The 21,860-nt window shown below is 40.0% G+C and overlaps 1 protein-coding gene across 2 annotated transcripts in view; it reads left to right on the forward strand.

Moving 5' to 3' along the window:
* The window catches only part of LOC127428794 (syntaxin-binding protein 1-like), a 45,669-nt gene that overhangs the window by 13,344 nt on the left and 10,465 nt on the right, over window positions 1–21,860 (forward strand). For both annotated transcript variants that reach the window (XM_051677393.1, XM_051677394.1), the window contains exons 2-16: window positions 4,558–4,607; window positions 5,188–5,269; window positions 5,835–5,911; window positions 6,559–6,637; window positions 7,327–7,430; window positions 8,914–9,062; window positions 9,337–9,421; window positions 10,786–10,916; window positions 11,160–11,267; window positions 11,403–11,463; window positions 14,193–14,258; window positions 14,360–14,440; window positions 21,282–21,420; window positions 21,538–21,647; window positions 21,757–21,858. In XM_051677393.1, coding sequence (XP_051533353.1) covers window positions 4,558–4,607; window positions 5,188–5,269; window positions 5,835–5,911; window positions 6,559–6,637; window positions 7,327–7,430; window positions 8,914–9,062; window positions 9,337–9,421; window positions 10,786–10,916; window positions 11,160–11,267; window positions 11,403–11,463; window positions 14,193–14,258; window positions 14,360–14,440; window positions 21,282–21,420; window positions 21,538–21,647; window positions 21,757–21,858 — 1,424 coding nt within the window. The remainder of the gene's footprint in view (window positions 1–4,557; window positions 4,608–5,187; window positions 5,270–5,834; window positions 5,912–6,558; window positions 6,638–7,326; window positions 7,431–8,913; window positions 9,063–9,336; window positions 9,422–10,785; window positions 10,917–11,159; window positions 11,268–11,402; window positions 11,464–14,192; window positions 14,259–14,359; window positions 14,441–21,281; window positions 21,421–21,537; window positions 21,648–21,756; window positions 21,859–21,860) is intronic.

Here is a 21,860-nt window from a genome sequence, read left to right on the forward strand (position 1 = left end):
AGTGAATGGAAGCCAATCTGTAAACGTTAAAATACTCACTGTTTAAAAGTATAGCCACAAGTTATAAACTATACTGGTGTTAAAGATTCAGAAACCCTTGTTATTAATGACACCTGTGGCCATTAAGTGAACTGCAGCCAGCTACCTGTTGCTCGCGCTCGCGCTCGTGCACACACTTCGTAGGGACGCGAGTGAGCGAGCATCTACCAAAACAATGATGTAACATTCAAAAAGACTGAACGTGATTCACCGGCATCATGCTGTAGATGGGGTAACATAATTAAAATTATACAGTTATGATTGTTTTACTACAAACTTTGAGACTGTATATTATATTTGACTCTCCAGTGCTGGAACAGGGCTAAAACAAAGTGTGGATATAGGTCTGACTATGCGAGACTGTAGTTCGAAGTAATCACTTTTCTTTGCATGATACACTAGACTGCATTTATATGATAGCCTATGTTGGCGTTTGCTAGCTAGCCAGCTTTATCAGTAGCTGTTAGCTAAATTTGGTGGATTATGACAGTAGCTGTTTATAAAATAGAGTGTACATTATAAATATGTTGACACAGTTCAGTATTGATGTGACTCCATCACAACTGTCATTTTGATATATCGATGTCCTATTGTTTTATAATAATAGATTGTATATATTTTCTGTGTAACCAAGTTACGTTACACTAATGAATGGAGCTTTTTGCATTATCTTGAACATTGTCTAGCATTCATTTCATGTGTTATTGTAGTTTAGCTAAAATTACACAGATCAATCCTTATGGCACTATATTTCACATGCTTTGCAGTTATGTAAGCCTACCTGTCCAATAAGAAGAACGCCAATTCAGGGTCAGTTTTGATCCCCAAAACCGAATGAAGGTCCCTCCAGGAATCAAATGCCCTGCTGATGTTCACTCTAGTTTTCGCTCGACCACGATCACGTTCCCGCTTAGCCAGACGAGATTCAGTAGATAAATGTTTTTTTGTTTTGTTTTTGTAGGAGTCAGTGTTGAGCTGGGAGACGGCCGTTTGCTGGATTCCATCTCTAAGATAACGTTACCTAGTGTTGCAGTTTGTTGTTGCTGTTGAATAGTGGAAGAGAAGCACTGAGGCAAGGCTCTCGGGAGCGCGCATAAACGTCACATCCTTTGGATTTTCCCGGCAAAAGCGACCCGCTCCCTTTGCATGAAAATCAGTCTACAGGCTTTAATAGGCAACCTAGGAAGTCCAGGAAGGGCTCATTTTTTTAAGTTACGTTACAAGCCGTTCACACATTGGCAAAAAAAGGGCGAATATTACATGAAAATTGTTACATATTGCACCTTTAAGGAAACGATTGCAAATAATAGTGTATAAAAACGAAACAAAAAAATAAAATAAAATAAAAATGTGTGGTGCTTTCCAGATAATGCACACTTTCACAGATGTCTTGGCCACACATTTGTGCTTACTGGTCTGTGTTTCTTTCAAAGGCTGTTTGTGCCCCTAGACCCTAATGGGGACCGTAGGCATCCAAGTACATCAAACTGTAGATTTGGCACCAGAATAGATCTTTTGTCATGCTGAATTCTCCTCTGGCAACTTTGTTGCCTTTTTAGTTATTTGTTCTTGATGAAAAACTACACTCCTATCCAACAGGTCAGAAATCTGACAAATATATTATCTCACATGAATTGCTATTAGTATCATTTAAATGCTGAATCTCCCCTCAGTTTTTGACCGGTGCGCTAATCTCTTCACCGTAAACTAAAACAAGCCCTGTGTTTAAACACCCATAATCCATCAGTATTCGCTCAAATCCTTGTATTTTCTGCCACAGAGGGGCTTAACTTGTCACAACAAATGTCACAAAATCAAAGCCACAAAATCATCTCAAGCGCATTTATTCTAATACTACAGCCAGATGGCTAACATTGCAATCAGGCTAATATTGGCCCTGACATACAAACATGGCCACCACCGCCCAATCCCTGCATGATGGGATTATTTACAGTACATCAGAGTGAATAAGAGAAAGATTCAGAGAAAGAAATAGAGAGAAGGTACAAGAGTTATACACCCCTCATTCTACCCAGATTCAATTCTCTATGATTGAATGGTGTTATTAACCATTAACATTTTGCTGGAGTTGCTGTCTGTAAGAAACACAATATTGGAATCTGAATGGAGAGATTTTGATTATACAGTAGATTCAATTTTCTGCCAGAGTGAACGCTGTCTCTGTCTCGTGTTTGAAGTCCCACATCTGATAGCGTGCTGCTTACCTAGCCGTAGTTCTGATAGGCATGTCTGCTTACAAGAAAATTCTGTGCTATACAGTGGTACTCTTACAAAAAAATATTTTGTGGTAAAGATAATTTAGCAGAAAAGATTAAGTTCTTTCAACATTGAATAAGAACTCAAAAATATTAAGTAAATTCTAAATTTTTACTTAAATTCAAACATATCAAAATGAATTCTCTAGCTTATAAGTAAATATTATTCATGATTGTTTGTTATCTTTACAACGGGTCATGATGTATCAATCCTGAAGTAGCAAACCTTGTCATATTGATTCGCTAATGAGTAAATTTCATGGGTTAATAAAATAAGAAAATTGTACTTAACCTTTCAAAGCTGGTGTTCCCAGCATACACCAGGCTTGAATTGCTAATGAACCTCCATGTTTTTACTGTTTGCAAGTTTATTTACACCACTTTTATTGTTGATTTTGTTGTTACGTTTGGTAACTTGCGAAGTCTAAGGTTTAGTTTCTACTCAAAATTACTTGTTCATGATCAAAAAGGTTTCCTTTTGATTGTTACCATCATCATGTTTTGCGCATCAAGTGTTGAGGTCTGCGTACACAGGTCTGTAACTTATTTTGATAAAAAAAGACATGGGATTATTGAGATTAATAAGAATGTAGAAATATTTTCTTATTAATCATTTGGTGTAAGCCCTGTCATATGGTTCAGCGCTCTGATACTTGCTTGAACCATTGGATCCTGCTGAAAGCAATTAGTGATGGGAAGATCGGATAATTTTACTGACTTGGATCTTTGAGTCTTGTTCAGCAAAATGAACGAATCTTTACTGAAGTAATTTCATTCATTTCATTCATTTGAGCAAAATTAAATTAAAATGTAAAATTTTCAATAGCCAATACCACCCACCAGCCCCCCCCCCCCCACCCGTCTATTTACGCAAACTTTGATTAAAGTCCAAATAAGGAACAAATTATAATGCAGCCAAGGACAAATTATGAGAAACAGAAAGATTAGTTCACCTCTGGAATCTAGCACTAGCGTATACGGCTGTCACATGACAAAAGAATGAATGACTCAGACCAGATGGCTTGAGAGGTGAACTAATCATTTCTGTTTCCTGTGTGAGCAAGGACATTCAAAATGAACGAATCGTTCATGAACGACCCATCACTAGAAGCAATGACGGCAGGGGAGCGGAGCTTACCCCTGCCCAGGAAGAGACCTAAACTGGTGGTGATGGGGTGGAGGAGGGTGAAAACAATGGAAGTAAGCCTTCAAAAAGAAACACCTGGGTGGCCTTATAAAGCTGATGCTGTGTTGTGATTGGATGAGATGCCTGATAGAATGAATCCCAAGATCTTCCTGCTTGAACTATGCTTATGCTTATATTTCTATATAGAGTAATGCTCTAATGAAAGGTGACATTGTCTAATATACTGCATAGCATGCATTAACCTTCCCTGTGGAAGGCTTCCTTCCATATGTCATGTGGTACATGATTAAATGTGTTTATAAGGAAATTTCAAAATGTGAAATGTTCCAATAAAACTTACATTTATTTTAGTACTATATACATCAGATTTGTAAGTAAAATTTACTGAAATGTATTAACTGTTTTAACTGAAAAGTTTAAGTTAAATTTACTCACTTTAATCAATGTTATGTCATGAAGTAGACTTTGCTTAATTTTATACTGTTAAAATTTACTTAGAAAAGTTGTGCAAAAACTTGCGAAATGAAAATTAAGTACATTTTACTATTTTTTTACTAGTGATTAGCATATTCATGTACCAATGTACAAACTCTGTTTACATCGTTACTCAAAAGGTACCAAAGAAAGCAAGCAAGGGAGAGATAGAATTCATTTTAGGATGTGGACCACTAAGCACAGTCGGGCTCAGATGTGTGTCGAGAACAGAATGGGCACACACACAGCAGTGCTTGAGGCATTACAGGGCACTGAAGCAAGTGTGTGTAGGGGGGCCACATTGAGATGATACAGTGAAAGAGATTGCATTAACACCAATGCCTTCATATTTTATAGCGTGTGAGGATACTCGTTTGCCTCCTGCACATCAATAGCTATTAACGTGAATTATAAACCAACACAAGCTGCTTCCTGTCAAATATAACGCAGTGTTTTGTTGTTTGTCTGTTCTAAACTGTCTCACCATCTCAATGAATAAATGCAGATGGTGAAAATGACAGAAAAGTACAGGGTGTAATTCTGTTTGGGGAGGGGTAATATGACTAGTCTGTGAGATGCATGAATTGTAGACATTTGATGCACATTGTTTTTCCTTTACAGAGATTATGAATGATGTTATCAAGAAGGTGAAAAAGAAGGGAGAATGGAAGGTAAGGCGAACTCATTCACCTCCTTTCCATAGCAACCACAATGTCCTTGTGTTATCATCAAAGCCCACACCTCAGTGTAAATCTTTCATGGAGTCCCTTAGATGCAGACTAGGCAATCTGTTTGCGTAATTAAAATCGAACAATTTTATCCAGGGTTGCTAGATTTGTTTGACAGAAACAGCCCTATAGTGTGATGAATAAATCTATCCCCCCCCCACAAACCTCAAAATATATCCCTAATATAGGCTGTAAGTATTAGTAACATTTGCAAATTTTGAAAAACAAAGTTCACAAGTGCTGAAAAAAATTGAGACTGAAAAAAGTCAGTGTCATCATTTAAAAAAATATTATATTATTTACAAAGTAAATGCAGTCCTGGCTATTGGTTGGTCAAAAATCATATCTAAATCAGTGCATGAAATTATGTATGTTAAACTGTTAAACTTATTGTGTCAGTTCTGCATAATGCTGGACAAATGATTGTGTGTGTGTGGTTTTTTTCCTTCTTCTTTCTTTGGTTATCTCATTGTTTCCTCTCTCTCCAGTGAGTTTTAAGTAGTTCCCTGTTTTGTGTCTCTAGGCTCTGATAGTGGACCAGCTCAGTATGAGGATGCTCTCCTCTTGCTGCAAAATGACTGACATCATGACAGAGGGCATCACCAGTAAGTCAATCCTCACATTTTGACCTCTCCCAGTTTAAATCTTTAACTGGTATTGCATTTTGGAACATAGTTTCTAGCTGGTAGACAATCTTGGACCAGCAACAAAACAGCTTCCAGAGGGTAATACCCACTTATGGTGGTCAGGCTGGTTTGTGGAACATGATGTCTGGTCAACCTGCCAATTTGGACCAGCTAGAAACCAGCTACCATGTTCTACCTGGATTTTCTAAAAGGGCTGTGTTTTGCCACAAATGAAAGAAATGTGGCCTTTTGTCACATTTATTAAAAGGGATTGTAGAGAGAAGGCAGGAAATGTGACAGGCTGGACTCAATCTCAAATTGCCTAGATGAGCACTACAGCTTAATGTTTTGGGGCATGTGTGCTAACTCTTAGGCCACTAATCTTAGGCACGAACAATCGAATCTGAAACCTCTCATGTAGACCTAGACTGGGCAGGAAATGGTGATGTGGTAAAGCTGCCAAAAGAACAGACAAAATTAATATTTGAATCCTTTTCTGATAGCTGGAGTATGACAGCCCTGTTTCACTCTTTATCCCCTCCAGTTGTTGAAGACATTAACAAGAGAAGAGAGCCTCTGCCCTCCTTGGAGGCCATTTACCTGATCACCCCAACTGAGAAGGTACTCAAGGCACGACTATTTCAGAAAGCACCAATATACCAAAGAAACACCTTGATACTAACACAGAGAGAATAAGATAGTGTAGACTTAATGCTCTCAGTGTGGAGGCGAAACCTTCACACAGTACAAACTGAACATATGTCACTCACTAACACATACACACATACGCACACAGTATTGACTCAGCCTACACAAACAGCCGAAAACCCCCACCAATTCTATTGGCTGCTGTGGTTGCTATAGTGCACGCACACACACACACACACACACACGTTGGTGCGGCTATCCTTATGAGGACTCTCCATAGACATAATGATTTTTATACTGTATGACCTATAGCTTCTATCCCCTAACCCTAACCCTTCCCCTAAGCCTAACCCTCTAAAATTTTATAGTTTTAGTTTTACATTTTCAAAAAAACATAGTTTAGTATGTTTTTTAAGCGATTTTAATTATGTGGACACTAGAAATGTCCTCATAAACCACCTTTATAGTATAATACACTTGTAATCACCAGTTTGTAACCTAAAAAAGTCCTCATAAACCACCCAAACCTGCCCACTCACTCACCCACACACACACACACACACACACACACACACTTGCTCGCTCACTCTTATGTAAACCTTGTTTCTGTCTCTTTCCAGTCTGTGCAGACTCTCATTAATGACTTCAAAGATCCTCATACAGGGAAATATAAAGCGGCTCATGTGTTCTTCACTGACAGTGAGTACTGGAAGGCACTCCACTGTACTTTGTAATATGCACTACAGTATTTGGTTGGTGACCCTATGAATTAAACAACTGATATGAACAAAAAAGCTTTCCTTTAACAAATGTGAACTAAATCAATAGTATCTATCTATCTATCTATCTATCTATCTATCTATCAAAACCACAGTAAGTTTTTAAAACCATAATTGTACCACACATTAACCATAGTGTTACTATACTAAAACTGTAATAACTGTGTTTGTTTGGCAGAATGATCTATGATTGTTTCATTACTACAGTTTACTATGAATATCATGGTTAAATATGGTAAATGTAGTATTACATTTTTAGTTATAGTTTTACTACTAATACCATAGTTGATACTATAGCTGCTGTAGTAAAGCCATGGTAAATTTTGTGGTTACTATGGTTTTACTACAAATACCATTAGCTATGGTTATTGTAATAAAACCATAGTTATTTTTTGTAAGGGATGGATAAAGGTATTGCAAAGAGAACCCAAAATAATTGTGAGGGAATGCAAAACTAAATAGCAAAAGTATTTAAAAAAAAAAAAAAATTCCCAACCTGTCCTTTAAGCAGGAGCTCCATAGTGAATGACCCAAATGGTAAATAAACAGCATTTCTGATATATATAACAGCTGATGTAAATTTAGCTAAACATTATGTGTGTTCTGCAGCTTGCCCGGACCCCCTGTTTAATGAAGTGGTCAAGAGCCGGGCCTCTAAAACCATTAAAACCCTGAATGAGATCAACATTGCATTCCTGCCCTACGAGTCCCAGGTGAGCAACTAAGGCAATGGAGGAGCCAGCAAGAAAGAGAGAGAGAGAATACAGGGAAATAGTGTTTCCAGCAGCTCTCTCCAATGAGATACAGTCAGTGAATGTAGCTCTGTTCAAACAGAGTGTTACAAAACTGCTCTGATGCTAGAAGGGGATGCAGTCTGGCCCAAAATGCCTTGCTGCTGATGCTGTCTGTTATGATTAATTCAGTGGAGTCAGAGGAGCTGTACCTTTTGTGGCATGATGCTGCATCTTAGAGCTGTACGAGCCTGCCTTGTTCAGCCACGCATAATTGGCCAATGCAGCATCCACAGGAGCAGTAGCCAATCAGTGGAGGTTATGAAAGGGAACGAGCATCAAGGGGAACCCATCTGCTGAACAGAAGGATAGTCATGTGACCTTGTCTGTGCAAATAGTGGGTGGGGAGGGTTGGTTGTGAACAAGCACTGCTAAAACATAGAGAGCGAGTTATGAGAGACATTTATACTGTAAATCATGACATAAAGGCAAATTAAGGAAGATAAAAACATTTAAACATCTGTACTTGAGAGAGAGAAAGAACAAATGGTGATAAAAGAATATGTTGGTGACTAATACTGATAGACTGTGTCTGTTAGATATGGCAGGGATTCAGACAAAGGAAACACAAAGGCAGGAAGAAAAGGCCTGAATCACAGATTGTAGCTGTAAAGATGAAAGCCATCTCACTCAAACCAACATTTTGGAAACAGGAAGTAGAGAAGCACATTTTGTGACATGATGCCATTGAGGTCTTTGGCATCTACTGTATGTGAAATGCATAAAAATGCTGTATTTAGATAATCATTTGCTGTGGATAGTACAAATTTAGAAAAATGATTGAAAAAACAAAAAAACAAAGCATTCAGAATGCATAGTTGTAATTACAGAATGAGTAAAAATGGTCAACTGATATAGTTCTTCAATGGCTAATACATTTAAATGAACTCTTCATCATTCCTTTCCACTCCTTTCTATTGGTGGCTTCAAGTCCTCCTGGGAAGCTCGTACTTACAAGGTCGGAAATCGTAAATACGTTGTGATGTGCGTTTAAGTGATTTTACTCAGAAAGAACGAAAGTCTTGTATTGTATTTCATATTTCTTTCTCTCTTTTTCACTTACTATCGAAGGCAGGAAGCTTTTTTTAGCACCATTGCAACAAAATGAAGAGCAAAGCCACGCATTAGGAATTTCATTAATGCTTTATCTACCTACTTTATCATTCTTGTGCAGCCATATATAATGATGGGAAATGTAGTTTTGTCGCAAACACTTGTCGCTGCATTAAAAGGATAGTTCACCCAAAAAGGAAAATTCTCTCATGATTTACTCATGCTATCCCAGACTTTCTATTGAACACAAATGACATTTTTTAGAAGAATATCTCAGCTCTGTAGGTCCTCATAATGCAACTGAATGGGATATACTGGATATACTAACGAGTATGAATGTATGTGTGCTTAGGTGTTCTCTTTGGACAACCCTGATGCCTTCCAGAGCTTCTACAGCCCTCATAAGACACAGCTGAAGAACCCCGTGATGGAACGGCTGGCCGAGCAGCTGGCCACACTGTGTGCCACACTGAAGGAGTACCCTGCTGTACGATACCGAGGGTAAGACACCAGGGGCCACGATGGTAGAAACATGTTTTGCCAAATCAGTTCTTCAACAGACCCTTCTCTTATTTATAGTTTTTTAAATTAATATTGGGAGGATGAAAGCAGTCTAGCTGCAGCAATTAGAGGAGAACACATGCTAAGTCATCTCAGAACTGGATTCCAGGAAATGGCTGCTTGTCAGGATCACCAAAATGAGCAGCCAGTGCCTGGGAATTTACAGTCTAAATGTATGTTTGTCTGCGCTAGTAATCTGCATTTCTGTGCACAGGGAATACAAAGATAATGCCACTCTGGCTCAGTTGCTTCAAGACAAACTGGATGCTTATAAGGCAGATGATCCCACAATGGGGGAGGTGAGTGGCACATCTTGCAGTTATTGTTATGCGTTGCAGTGAGAGAAAGGAGGCAGGTAATCCATATGAATATTAAAGAATTTGAACCCAAATCATTGTTTATATAATGGGTGGAGTGTTTTCTTTCACCCTCAACTACAAGACCTCCTTTGCATGTTAATGCACTAAGGAAATTAGTTTGAAATGCTGTAATTCTCTTGGGAGACTGTAATGGCATGTTCACACCAAGTTTGATGCGACTAAACAACAAGAAAATGTAGAATATTTGGCAACAGTTTTTTTTTTTTTTTTTTTTGCTATAAAGCCATTCACACCAATTGCAAAGTCTGATGCAAAATATTCTGATAAAAGTTTAGATACTTGAATAAATTGTACAGTATTTGAACAATTAACAAACTGACCTAGCCTCCAAATAAATAAGTGACGGATGATCGCAGTTCGATATTTTATAATCTGTGTAAAGGAGTTCCGACTCTGATTGGATGAGGCGTGAGCCTTAAAAATATGCAGATAAATGCACACCTGTGTCTGGACATTCTACATTAAAGGGATAGTTCACCCAGAAATGAAAAATCTCTGATCATTTACTCACTTTCATGCCATCCCAGATGTGTACGACTTACTTTCTTCTGCTGAACACAAATTAAGATTTTTAGAAGAATATCTCAGCTCTGTAGGTCCATACAATAAGAGTGAATGGTGGGCAGAACTTTGAAGCTCCAAAAATCACAGAGACACCATTAAAGTAATCCATATGACTCCAGTGGTTTAATATATGTCTTCTGAGGCAATTCAATCATTTTGGATGAGAAACAGTTCAATATTTTAATCATTTTTTACTATAAATCTCAACTTTCTTTTACACTTACAGAATGTGAAAGTGGAGATTTATAGTAAAAAAGGACTCATTCACACCTATTACTGTATATTGCTTCTGAAGACATAAATAAAACCACTGGAGTCATATGGATAACTTTTATGCTGCCTTTATGTGATTTTTGGAGCTTGAAAGGTCTGGTCACCATTCACTTGCATTGTCTGGATCAACAGAGCTGAAATATTCTTCTAAAAATCTTTGTTTATGTTCAGTAAAAAAAAAAAAAAAGAAATCTGGGATGGCATGAGGGTAATGAGTAAATGATGAGAGAATTTCCATTTTTGGGTGAACTATCCCTTTAATGTGCCAAGCTGCTATGAAGCAAATGCAAACAGCCTACAGTTGGGATAGTGAACTGTATTACTTGGCTTAAGTCAACTCCATTACAGTCCATATTATTTGTGGGTAGCATTATTATCTAAAAATATCTTGAGCAGGGTATGGAGCGTGAGAATATTTTCAGACATCTGCCTGTATTTCTGAGTAGGGTCCAGACAAGGCCCGCTCTCAGCTCATTATTCTGGATCGAGGTTTCGACCCTGTCTCCCCCGTCCTACACGAACTCACCTTCCAGGCTATGGCATACGACCTGCTGCCCATCGAGAACGACGTCTACAAGTGAGCAAGAATAAAAAAATAAAAAAATAAAAAAATGCCTGCTTAGTGATGAAAGAAATGTTTTTGCAGAAAACAGAATAGATACATGGAAAGATATTTACAGAGACTGTGAAAAAGGTTTGTGAATTTGCCAATAACATCGTCCAGTTGATCACCTGACCAAAATGTTGGTCTAACACAGAGTTGATTGCGAAAAGTCTGATTTTAAGTTAGGAATATAAATAGTTTGATTTGATTTGGTAGGTATGATACCAGCGGCATGGGTGACTCTCGTGAGAAGGAAGTCCTTCTGCATGAAGACGATGACCTCTGGGTGGCACTACGACACAAACATATCGCTGAGGTGTCTCAGTGAGTGAAACCTTATTATTTGGTCCTATTTAGTTATTTAAAAAAATATTTTTTCCCCCATAATATTCTCATGCCCGTCTGTAAATAGTAACATCCCTGTTCTCTTCCTCCCTTTCTCATTTCCTTCACTCACAGGGAAGTGACACGCTCCCTGAAGGAATTCTCTGCCAGTAAACGGATGAGCACAGGAGAGAAGGTACGCTGGAGTTGGACTGAGGTGGGAGAGGTCTGGAAGAGAAAAAAAAAAAGAAGGAATAAAAGGAGAGATTTGTGTAGTGTGGGCAGGGGAGGATAGCCTGGCAGATCAGATTTTGTTGGCAGCCGAATGTGAAATGTGATGGCTGACTCATGTGTAGGTGTTCTGAAGCTACAGTAGGATTAGTATTGATTGACTTACTGACACAGCACAAGCGCATACACAAATAAACACACACGTGTACATTATGTCTGCTGTGACATATATTATCCCACTCTCTGCAGACTTTAGTGTAATAGCATAAACCATAATGGCCTTTATATCGTGCTGTATCTTGTGACCTAATTAACTTTGCTAAGTTTAGTCTCTCATCTACGCTAGAACGGGAATTTTCTCCAATGAAAGTTTGGAAAGTGCTCTCCATGACTGGATTCTTTGGAAAATATGGAAGCATTTTCCAGGCAATTTTCAAAACAAACTGCAAATTGTATTTGCAATTGTGTTTTCTATTTGTGGATGCATAAATTGTGACATAATCCAAATGCTATTTTAAATCACGTATTACTGTTTGCATTTTCGTTTACACGAGCGTACAGTGTCTGCCAAATTTCAAATGGAAGTACGAGTTATGACCCTGTCATATCGAAACTGCAAAAGCAATTACCCCGTATGCTATTTCACTTCCTCTGCGTCCCGTATGGAGCCTGCAAAAATTCTAATGGAATCGCAATTCCCTTTGCACTTGCATTTCCGATGTCTTACACGGACACCTGTCAATCAGTGTTGGGGGTGGGAGTTTATACTGTGGGGCGTTTTTAGTTGGAAGTGACGACACAATCCACTGCATTATAGAGAGCCTTGCTTTCTTCTATCTCTTACCAGTCAACGTATTCATTTAAAAAAAATTACATAATTGCAGATCCAAATCAGATTAAAGAAGCTTTATTTACATGATAAACATATGTTTACATTGGCAAAACATTATCCAACATTATGCATACAACACGTAATATGCTGCAATTTAATTTAGATGGTTCAAATATTCTTGATGTATAGGCTAATTGTTTCTCTGAATTTCTCTTTATGTTTCATTGTTCTTTTTCCTCTTTAATTTCTGTATTACACTGTGTAGGATGTTCTTGGCAATAACAATAACTAATATATAGTATATATATGTATAAATCTCTCTCGCGCAGATAATTTTTTTCCGCGGACGTACTGGTCTTTCTCGTGCAAGTCCAAAATCTCCTGCACCATTCGCTTCATTTTTGTCAATTACTGCCCCTCATTGTCGACAGCAAGACGGTCGATAGAGCCATTCAGCCTTGACGTCAATTTGTAGGCGAACCCGGAAGTCTAATTTGTCATGGGATCCCTCTGGATTTTCCTATGGGTTTTTATAATGGGGTTAATTAACCTATGAGTTCAATAAGATCTGTGGTAAACGTTACTTGACGATACGTGGACGTTTTGTTCTTAACAAAAATTACACACTTTCATACCTTTAACATAAATTTTGAAGCTGCTGTGTTTTTTAAAAAAAGTATGTAATTCAATACAGCTTCAGAATTCACATTTGAGGTATGACGGTGTGTAATTTATGTTGTAGAACAAAGCATCCACGTATCGTCAAGTAATGTTTACCACAGACCTTATTTAACTCATAAGTATAAAAACCCATAGGAAAACTGTCATCACTTCCAACTAAAAACACACCCCACAGTATAAACTCACACCCCCAACACTGATATGACAGGGTCATAACTCGTAAGACATGGGAAATGCAATGGAAAATGGACTTTGCTTTTCAAATTTAAATTTGGCAGACATTGTACGTTCGTGTAAACACAAATGCAAACCGTAATACGTGATTTGCAATTGCATTTGGATTATGTCACAATTTATGTGTCCATAAATAGAAAATGCATTTGCCATTTACAGTTTGCAATTTGTTTTGAAAATTACGTGGAAAATTTACAATCTCAAGATTGTAAATGAGATGGCTGGTGATGTTCAGGATGCACACTTGTCTGTGTGGGGCGCCTCGTGCCGCCACCAGCAAGATGCCACCCTGGGTGCCTGCCCATGTCGCCCATGCCTAAATCCACCACAGCCAATGCCTATACTAAATTATGAAATCTAAATAAAAGAGCATATTTTAAATAATTAAAAAAAGTCCAGCCAGTCATGTTAGAGGGCATTATTATTACTTGATTTTTTTTTCTTCAAGAAAATCAAACACAAACCCATGTCAAGAACTTCAGCTGGAAATAAGAGTTGGGAAAATAACTATGCTTTGAAAAAAATAAATGCAAGCAACAACTAAACGTTTCTAAATAAAAGCATTTTTTCCTTTTTTATAATTTTTTTTTTTTTTTACTTTTTAAGGTTAATTTCACTCATTTCATTATTAATTATTTTTTTCATTACTTGTTTAATTTTACTTCTATCAAAATGTAGTCATGACAGTTTGTCTGAAAGAATACAACACGTTCGGATGTCTTATGCAACATGGTTGGAAGTGATTGGATGATGCTGGCCATTACTTTGAATCAGAATTAATTATGCTAATTTCTGATTGGTAAAATGCTTCAGTGCAAAAAGAGAACATTGTGATTTTAATGACAAAGTAGAAAAAACATTGTAACATAAGTCAGAGCATTTCTTTCTGATCACATTCCAATGTGTGTGTTTAACTACATGTTATTTGACCAATGTTTGTGCTCCAGACCACCATGAGGGACCTGTCTCAAATGCTCAAGAAGATGCCCCAATATCAGAAAGAGCTCAGCAAGGTGAGAGAGGTCACAAGAGATACATGTGAGACTATGTCCAATCAAGACATCTCTTAGAAAGTGCAGTTTCCTCTGTTAACCCTTAAACTCTGTCCATTTAGTACTCTACCCACCTGCAGTTGGCTGAGGACTGCATGAAGCACTACCAGGGAACCGTGGACAAGCTGTGCCGCGTAGAACAGGTACATATTCACATTGGCCATCACTGCCACAAAAAGAACAGAACAAAAATTAACCATGGTTTTTGCTATAGTGATACTAACTGTACTAATGTGAATTTAGTGAATATGTTGTTGATTCATACTAAATAAGCTGTACTATAAAGTACAGGAGGTCTAAATAACTTTATTTGTTATATAAATTAAAAATTAGTGTGTTTTGTCCAAGGGGTTGATTTTGATTAAAACCAACAGATTCCAATATATTTTCTCTTTTTGTTATATGAAGGTCACATTAAAAATGACTGAGAAACATTCACCCTGCCTTCATTTATTTTTGGCACTTTTCCAATGCCTTTTATGTAGAGATTTTACTGTTTTAGACTTGTCCAAATTCTAGATTTTCAACATTAAACTCCATTAAAAATCCATTATAAAAATACAAATTATTACATGTTTAAAACTATGATACTATGCTACAACAAAGAGTGAAATAACCATAAACCATTTCAATATTGTCAGGACCAGGAGTGGGACAACATTGTGGGGACTGAGCACAGGGAAAACAGGGGATGTGGACCCAGATGCAAAGAATACAGGATAGTCAGGGATAAAACTAAACAAGTCTTTAATGATCCAAATCAGAACTCTGTAGCAATTCCAAAAAGTAAATCCAATAAATGCATAAAGTTCATGGGTAGCAAAAATCCACACGGTATTCCAAAATATAAATCCAAGGAACAAAAAGTAATTCCAAACTGAAAACAAAATAAGCAGTCCAAAAAAGGAATTACAAAAAATAAATCTAGAGAACAGAAAGTAAATCCAACAGTAGCAGCCAGTAATCCACAGAGACAAGGGAGCACCAGAGAACAGGTGTAATGAACTCAAAAACTGAGCGAAGAATGAACAAAAACAGCTAACTTAAATACATCACAGGAAATGAGGCACAGGTGAAATGAATGACCATAACAACAGTGGGATACACAGGGAAAACACAATGGGGACATCTAGTGTACAAAATAAGGAATGACAAGACCAAAACACTGACAGGACCCCCCCCTCCTGTCTCCTGACTTTCCCTCCTGGACGATCTGGATGAAGAGCGTGGAATTGTCTGATCAGTTCCGGATACAAGATGTCTTGAGAAGGAACCCAGAAGCACTCCTCCAGCCCGTAGCCCTCCCAGTCCACCAGATACTAAAGGGACCTCTGGACCCGGCAAGAATCCAGTATCTGGTGGACTGTGTAAGCCAGTTGGCCTCTGATCGTGCAAGGCAGAGGGGGAGGTTTGACTGCGGGAGCAAAGGGAGAAAAACATAACGGGTTTTAATAAAGATACATAAAACGTGGGGTTAATCTTGAGTGATCTGGGTAAATATAAGCGGTAAGACACAGAGTTTACTCTCCTTGCTATCCTAAAGGGATCAATGAAGCACTGGACCAGCTTGCGGGACTCAACTCTCAAGGGAAGATTTCTGGTAGAGAGCCAGACTCACTGGCCGGGTAGCAAGGGAGGAGCAAAGCGTTGACGGCGGTCGGCCTGGCGTTGGTACTGCTCGGAGCTCTGGAGGAGCTTAAGACGAGCCCTCCTCCAGGTTTGACGGTAACGTTGAATAAAGCACTGAGCAGAAGGAACTCCCACCTCCTCCTCCTGGTCTGTGGGGGCAAGAACCCATACTGGCACTCAAAAGGAGACATTCCGGTGGCCGAGGACCTCAGAGTGTTGTCCACTAGAGGGTGGAGGAATGGCTGAGGACCAGGCTATGGTGCATCAGGGAACCGGCGAGTACATTTTTTTAAACAACAAAAGATGCCCAGGAAGAGGGGTTGTGGGCAGCCATGCACCTAAGGGTGGTCTCCAGGTCTTGGTTGAGCCTCTCAGTTTGTCTGTTGGACTCGGGATGGAACCCAGGGTATAGACTCACCGTTGTCCCGAGTAGTTGACAGAATGCTTGCCAGAAAAGAGAGGAAAACTGGGGTCCTCTATCGGTAACAATGTCCTGTGGAATACCATAGACTCCAAAGACTTGGTTAATTACAATTTCAGCAGTTTCTTTGGCGGAGGGTAACTTGGGCAATGGAATAAATCGGCATGCTTTAGAGAATCTGTCCACTATAACAAGGATGGTATTGTTACCTCAGGACGGCGGGAGTCCATTGATGACATCCATAGACAGGTAGGACCAGGGCCATTGTGGAATGGAGAGAGGATGGAGCAGGCCTTGAGGTGACTGGTGTGGAACTTTGCCTTGTTTGCATGAGACACGAGCCACCAAAAACTCCCATACATCTTCCTTGATGGTAGGCCACCAGAATCTCCGTTGCAGGAACTCAAGAGTACGTTGACTGCCGAGATGGCAGGTAAGGTGGGAACTATGTCCCCACTGGAGAACTTTAGAGCAAACCGCTCTGGGGTTGAACTGGCGGTTCGGTGGACCTCCTCTGAGATCAGGATCTTGAATCAGTGCCCACCTAACTGTGTTCTTGATTCCCCAATCTTAGAACTTGGGATGATGGGGCCCACAATTTCTTCTCAATTATCAGGTAAATCGACTTGGGACAGAGTGTCTGGCTTGAGGTTCTTGGACCCAGGTCGGTACGAGAGGGTAAACTGAAAACAGTTGAAGAACAGAGACCATTGTGCTTGGCGAGGATTAAGTAATTTGGACTGCTGGATGTATTCCAAATTTTTGTGATCAGTCAGGACAATTAACAGATGCTGAGCCCCCTCGAGCCAGTGTTTCCATTCTTCCAAGGCATACTTAACCGCTAACAGTTCCCTGTCTCCGATGTCATAGTTTCAGTAGGTGTTAGTCGGTGAGACAGGAATGCACATGGGTGTAATTTGACATCTGTTCCCCTCTGAGAGAGAACCGCTCCTGCACCTATATCCGAGGCCTCCACCTCGACCACAAATGGCTTCTCGAACTCGAGGAGAACCAGAATAGGTGCCGAGGTGAAGCGGTGCTTGAGATCTTGAAAAGCTATTCAGTGACAGAGTTCCAAGAAAACTTGGAACCTTTTCCCTTGGTGAGGGCTGAGAGAGGAGCTGCCACAGTGCTGAAATTCCTTATGAACTTCCGATAGAAATTAGCAAACCCCAGGAAACATTGCACGTCCTTCACTGAGGAGGGAGTAGGCCACTCTGCAACTGCCTGTACCTTCTTGGGGTCCATCACGATGTTACCTGGGCTTATTATGAATCCTAAAGAACTGGATCTTAGTCACATGGAATTCACACTTCTCTGGTTTAACAAACTGGTGATTGTCCAGAAGTCGATGAAACACCTTCCTAATATGATCCGTGTGTTCATGAAGGGAGCTTGAGAAAATCAAGATGTCGTCCAGGTAGACAAAGATGAACTGATTAAGCCATTCCCAGAGGACATCATTGATAAAGGTCTGGAAGACAGCTGGGGTGTTGGTGAGGCCGAAGGGCATGACCTGATACTCGTAGTGCCCTGTGGGAGTATTGAAGGCTGTCTTCCATTCGTCCCCTTGTCTGATGCGCACTAGGTGGTACGCATTACGGAGATCAAGCTTGGAGAATAGGGAAGCTCCCTGAAGTAACTCGAATGCCGTGGCCATAAGAGGCAAGGGGTAACAATTCTTGACGGTAATTTTGTTAAGGTCTCGATAGTCGATACACGGGTGGAGACCCCCGTCTTTCTTGCCCACAAAGAAGAATCCTACTCCAGCAGGTGAGGTGGAGGCTCGGATGAAGACAGATACTAGAGATTCAGAGATATACTTGTCCATGGCAGCCTGCTCGGGAGGGGACAGTGAAAAGATTCTGCTTCTGGGGGGAACAGAGCTGGGTAACAAGTCAATAGCACAGTCATAGGGCCGGTGCGGGGGAAAGTGTGGTAGCCCTACATTTGCTGAAAACTTCTTGGAGGTCATGATTCATGGGTGGAACTCGAGAGAGATCAACGGTCTCTTGTGACTTGGGATTTGGCTTGGGAGGACTAGAGATGAGACAGGTAGATTGGCAGGCTTGACCCCACTCCAAAACTGAACTAGTAATCCAGTCGATGTGGGGGTTATGGCGAAGGAGCCGGGGTAACCAAGGACTAGGGGAAAGTTGGGGGACTTGATGAGATGAATTGATATCTCCTCCCTGTGCTGGTAAATGGACAGATGGCAGGAAGTAGTGTGCCTAATAACCTCTCCGCAGCCCAGAGGTCTTCCATCCAGGGCAGTGATGGTCAAAGGAACAGGGATAGATTCACAGGGAATTCCTGGGCTAGACTAGAATCCAAGAAATTCCCAGCAGCCCCAGAGTCCACCCAGGCTTGGAGGGGGTGTAGTTGGTTATCCCAGGAGAGTGTTACAGGCAACAACATTCCAGCTTCGGCAGAGGGAGAGAGTTGGGTTACTCCCGTCACAGACCTCCCCTGTCTGCACGGAACTGGGCTTTTCCCGAAAGCTTGGGGCATGAATCTACACAGCATCACTCCTTCATGCGGCGATCATGCTCCACAGGTGAAATCCTAGTGCAGCCTAGCTGCATGGGCTCCGGAGTTACCTGGGCATCTTGGAAGCAGGGATATGTATGGATCGGTTGAGTAACTGGAGTCAAAGGACTGGCAGTGGATTTACGACTCCAATCTCTCGCTCTCAGATGATTATCCAACTGAAAGGCCATGTCGATGAGAGTTTCAAGATCGTCTGGGGTCTCCCAGGTAGCAAGCTCATCCTGAATGGCTGACGAGAGGCCGTTCTGGAAGCAGATGATGAGAGCCTCCGCATTCCAGCCACTGGAGGCAGCTATGGTCTGGAACTTGATGGCATAATCTGCTACAGTGCGGTCCCCTTGCTGAATGGATAGGAGTTTCTTTGACGCTTCACGGCCATGGAGAGGATGGTTGAATACTTTCTGAAATTCAGCCACAAAAGTGTCATAACTTGTGTAGAAGGGACTGCGTGCCTCCCAAACTGCAGTAGCCCAGGACAATACTCTTCCAGAGAGCAAGGTAATGATGTTTGCTATCCGGGATCGGTCGGAGGGAAATGAAGAGGGCTGGAGCTCAAAGGTCAGGGCACACTGGATCAGGAAGCCATGGCAGGTGCTTGGGTCCTCAGAGAAGTGCTGAGGAGGTGGAAGACGAGGTTCGGCCGCTGGACTGAGACACGGCTGCATGTTTTGGCGCTCAGAAACTAAGGATGGTCTTGGTGATTCAGGAAGTCATTGAAAAATCTCTTTGAGAGAAGTCATTATCTCGGCCAACAGTCCATCATGTCTAGCCATCAGGAACTCATGTTGTGCTAGAGTGGCCTCCTGTCATGCTACTGCGCCGACCAGCTCCTGAGCACTGGGGTTCTTTGCTGGGTCCATGAAGTGGCTCAGTTTTTCTGTCAGGACCAGGAGCAGGACAAGATTGTGGGGACTGAACACAGGGAAAACGGGATGTGGACCCAGATGCAAAGAATACAGGATATTCAGGGATAAAACTAAACAAGTCTTTAATGATACAAATCAGAAATCAGTAGCAATTCCAAAAAGTAAATCCAATAAATGCATAAAGTTCATGGGCAGCAAAAATCCACCTGATATTCCAAAATATAAATCCAAGGAACAAAAAGTAATTCCAAACAGAAAACAAAATAAGTAGTACAAAAAAGGAATTTAAAAAAATAAATCCAGAGAACAGAATGTAAATCCAACAGTAGCATCCACAGAGACAAGGGAGCACCAGAGAACAGGTCTAGTGAACTCAAAAACTGAGCTAAGAATGAACAAAAACAGCTAACTTAAATACATCACAGGAAAGGAGGCACAGGTGAAATGGATGACCATAACAAGAGCGGGAAACACAGGGAAAACACAATGGGGACATCTAGTGTCCAAAATAAGGAATGACAAGACCAAAACACTGACAAATATGTACTGTGTGGAAATTATTTCTATAATTTCTTTTAAAATTACAACTTTCCCACAGTTTTGACGCCATTTCCACCACACCAAATAATTTTGCCTCTAATAACATTTTTTTTTTCTTCAAATGTTAATGTACTTGTTAACCAAGTCGAGAAAAGTATCAGTAAAAAGCATGCTTGAGATGAAATTTGAGACAAGCAATGTTTGAAGAAAACAAAGATAAATCAAGGTAAATATAATTTGTCAGCAGAATATTTTAAGTGCATTTCCGGTCAAGCTGTAATATTTCAAAATTATGCAAAAAGTGTAAAAATATTATTTGTGTGTATTTAAGATACTAAAAATGTTAGCTATGAAATTAGCAAAACAATTGAGTTGGCCAATATATTTCAAAAACATAAAAAATTTCATTTCCACTAGAGAATTCTGTTAAACACAATACAAAATTTGAGATGTGGTGAAAATTACATTGTTGTGGTGATTTTCATGACTTTCAGAAATGTATGTAAAAAATGACAAATATCCTGTGATGCATGTACATAGACTTTTGGACATTGTTGGTAGACAAATTAAAAAACACTATTTAACAAGATTTCACTTTCTAGAAGTGCCCGAAGTTGAAGAAACACTCAAATCATCAGTTGCATTGCCTTCCATGGTTTTACCTCAGGTTACTATGGTCTTACTACAAACACCACAGTTAAATTGTGGTTACTATGAAAGAACTATAATACATTTTGTAACAGGACATACAAAAATTCCTTCACAACAAAGACTTTGTGCAAAGAGACAAGCTGCAATTTATTTATAGATGTGATTACGTAATTTGATTAGATTAGCTTTACTACCAAGTAGTAAATTAATTGCTATTTATTGATGCTAAAATTATCTAAAAGGTATTTTCTGTTTTTATTACTGGTCGCTTCCATTGTGCTGAGTATACTGTATTTTATTAACTGTGTTCTGTCTCCCTGCCGGCAGGATCTTGCTTTGGGAACAGACGCAGAGGGTGAAAAGATTAAAGACCCCATGAGGGCCATCGTGCCAATCTTGCTGGATGCCAACGTCAGTACCTACGACAAGATCCGCATCATCCTGCTCTACATCTTCCTCAAAAATGGTTAGAGAGATTGCTCTATTATCTGTGTTGGGCAGCCATTTTATGCCCCAGCTTGTGTTCCCATGCCCTGATCAGCCATTTTGTAACAATTCTTGTGTGTGTGTGTGGGCAAAACAGGGATCACAGAGGAGAATCTTAACAAGCTGATCCAACACGCCCAGATCCCTCCCGAGGACAGTGAGATCATCACCAATATGGCTCACCTGGGCGTCCCCATCATCACAGATGTACACTATCCACTTTTAGTTCTACATATGCTATTCTAAGCAACAATTACAAACAGGTTTCCTGGCTATTAAAGGCTTGACATTTGTCCTTTGCTTTCGTATGCTGCAGTCAACCCTCCGCAGAGGCAAAAAGCTTGACCGTAAGGAGCGTGTGAGCGAGCAGACCTACCAGCTTTCTCGGTGGACCCCTCTGATTAAGGACATTATAGAGGT

This window comes from Myxocyprinus asiaticus, chromosome 38 (genome assembly GCF_019703515.2).
Source record: "Myxocyprinus asiaticus isolate MX2 ecotype Aquarium Trade chromosome 38, UBuf_Myxa_2, whole genome shotgun sequence".
NCBI lineage: Eukaryota > Metazoa > Chordata > Actinopteri > Cypriniformes > Catostomidae > Myxocyprinus > Myxocyprinus asiaticus.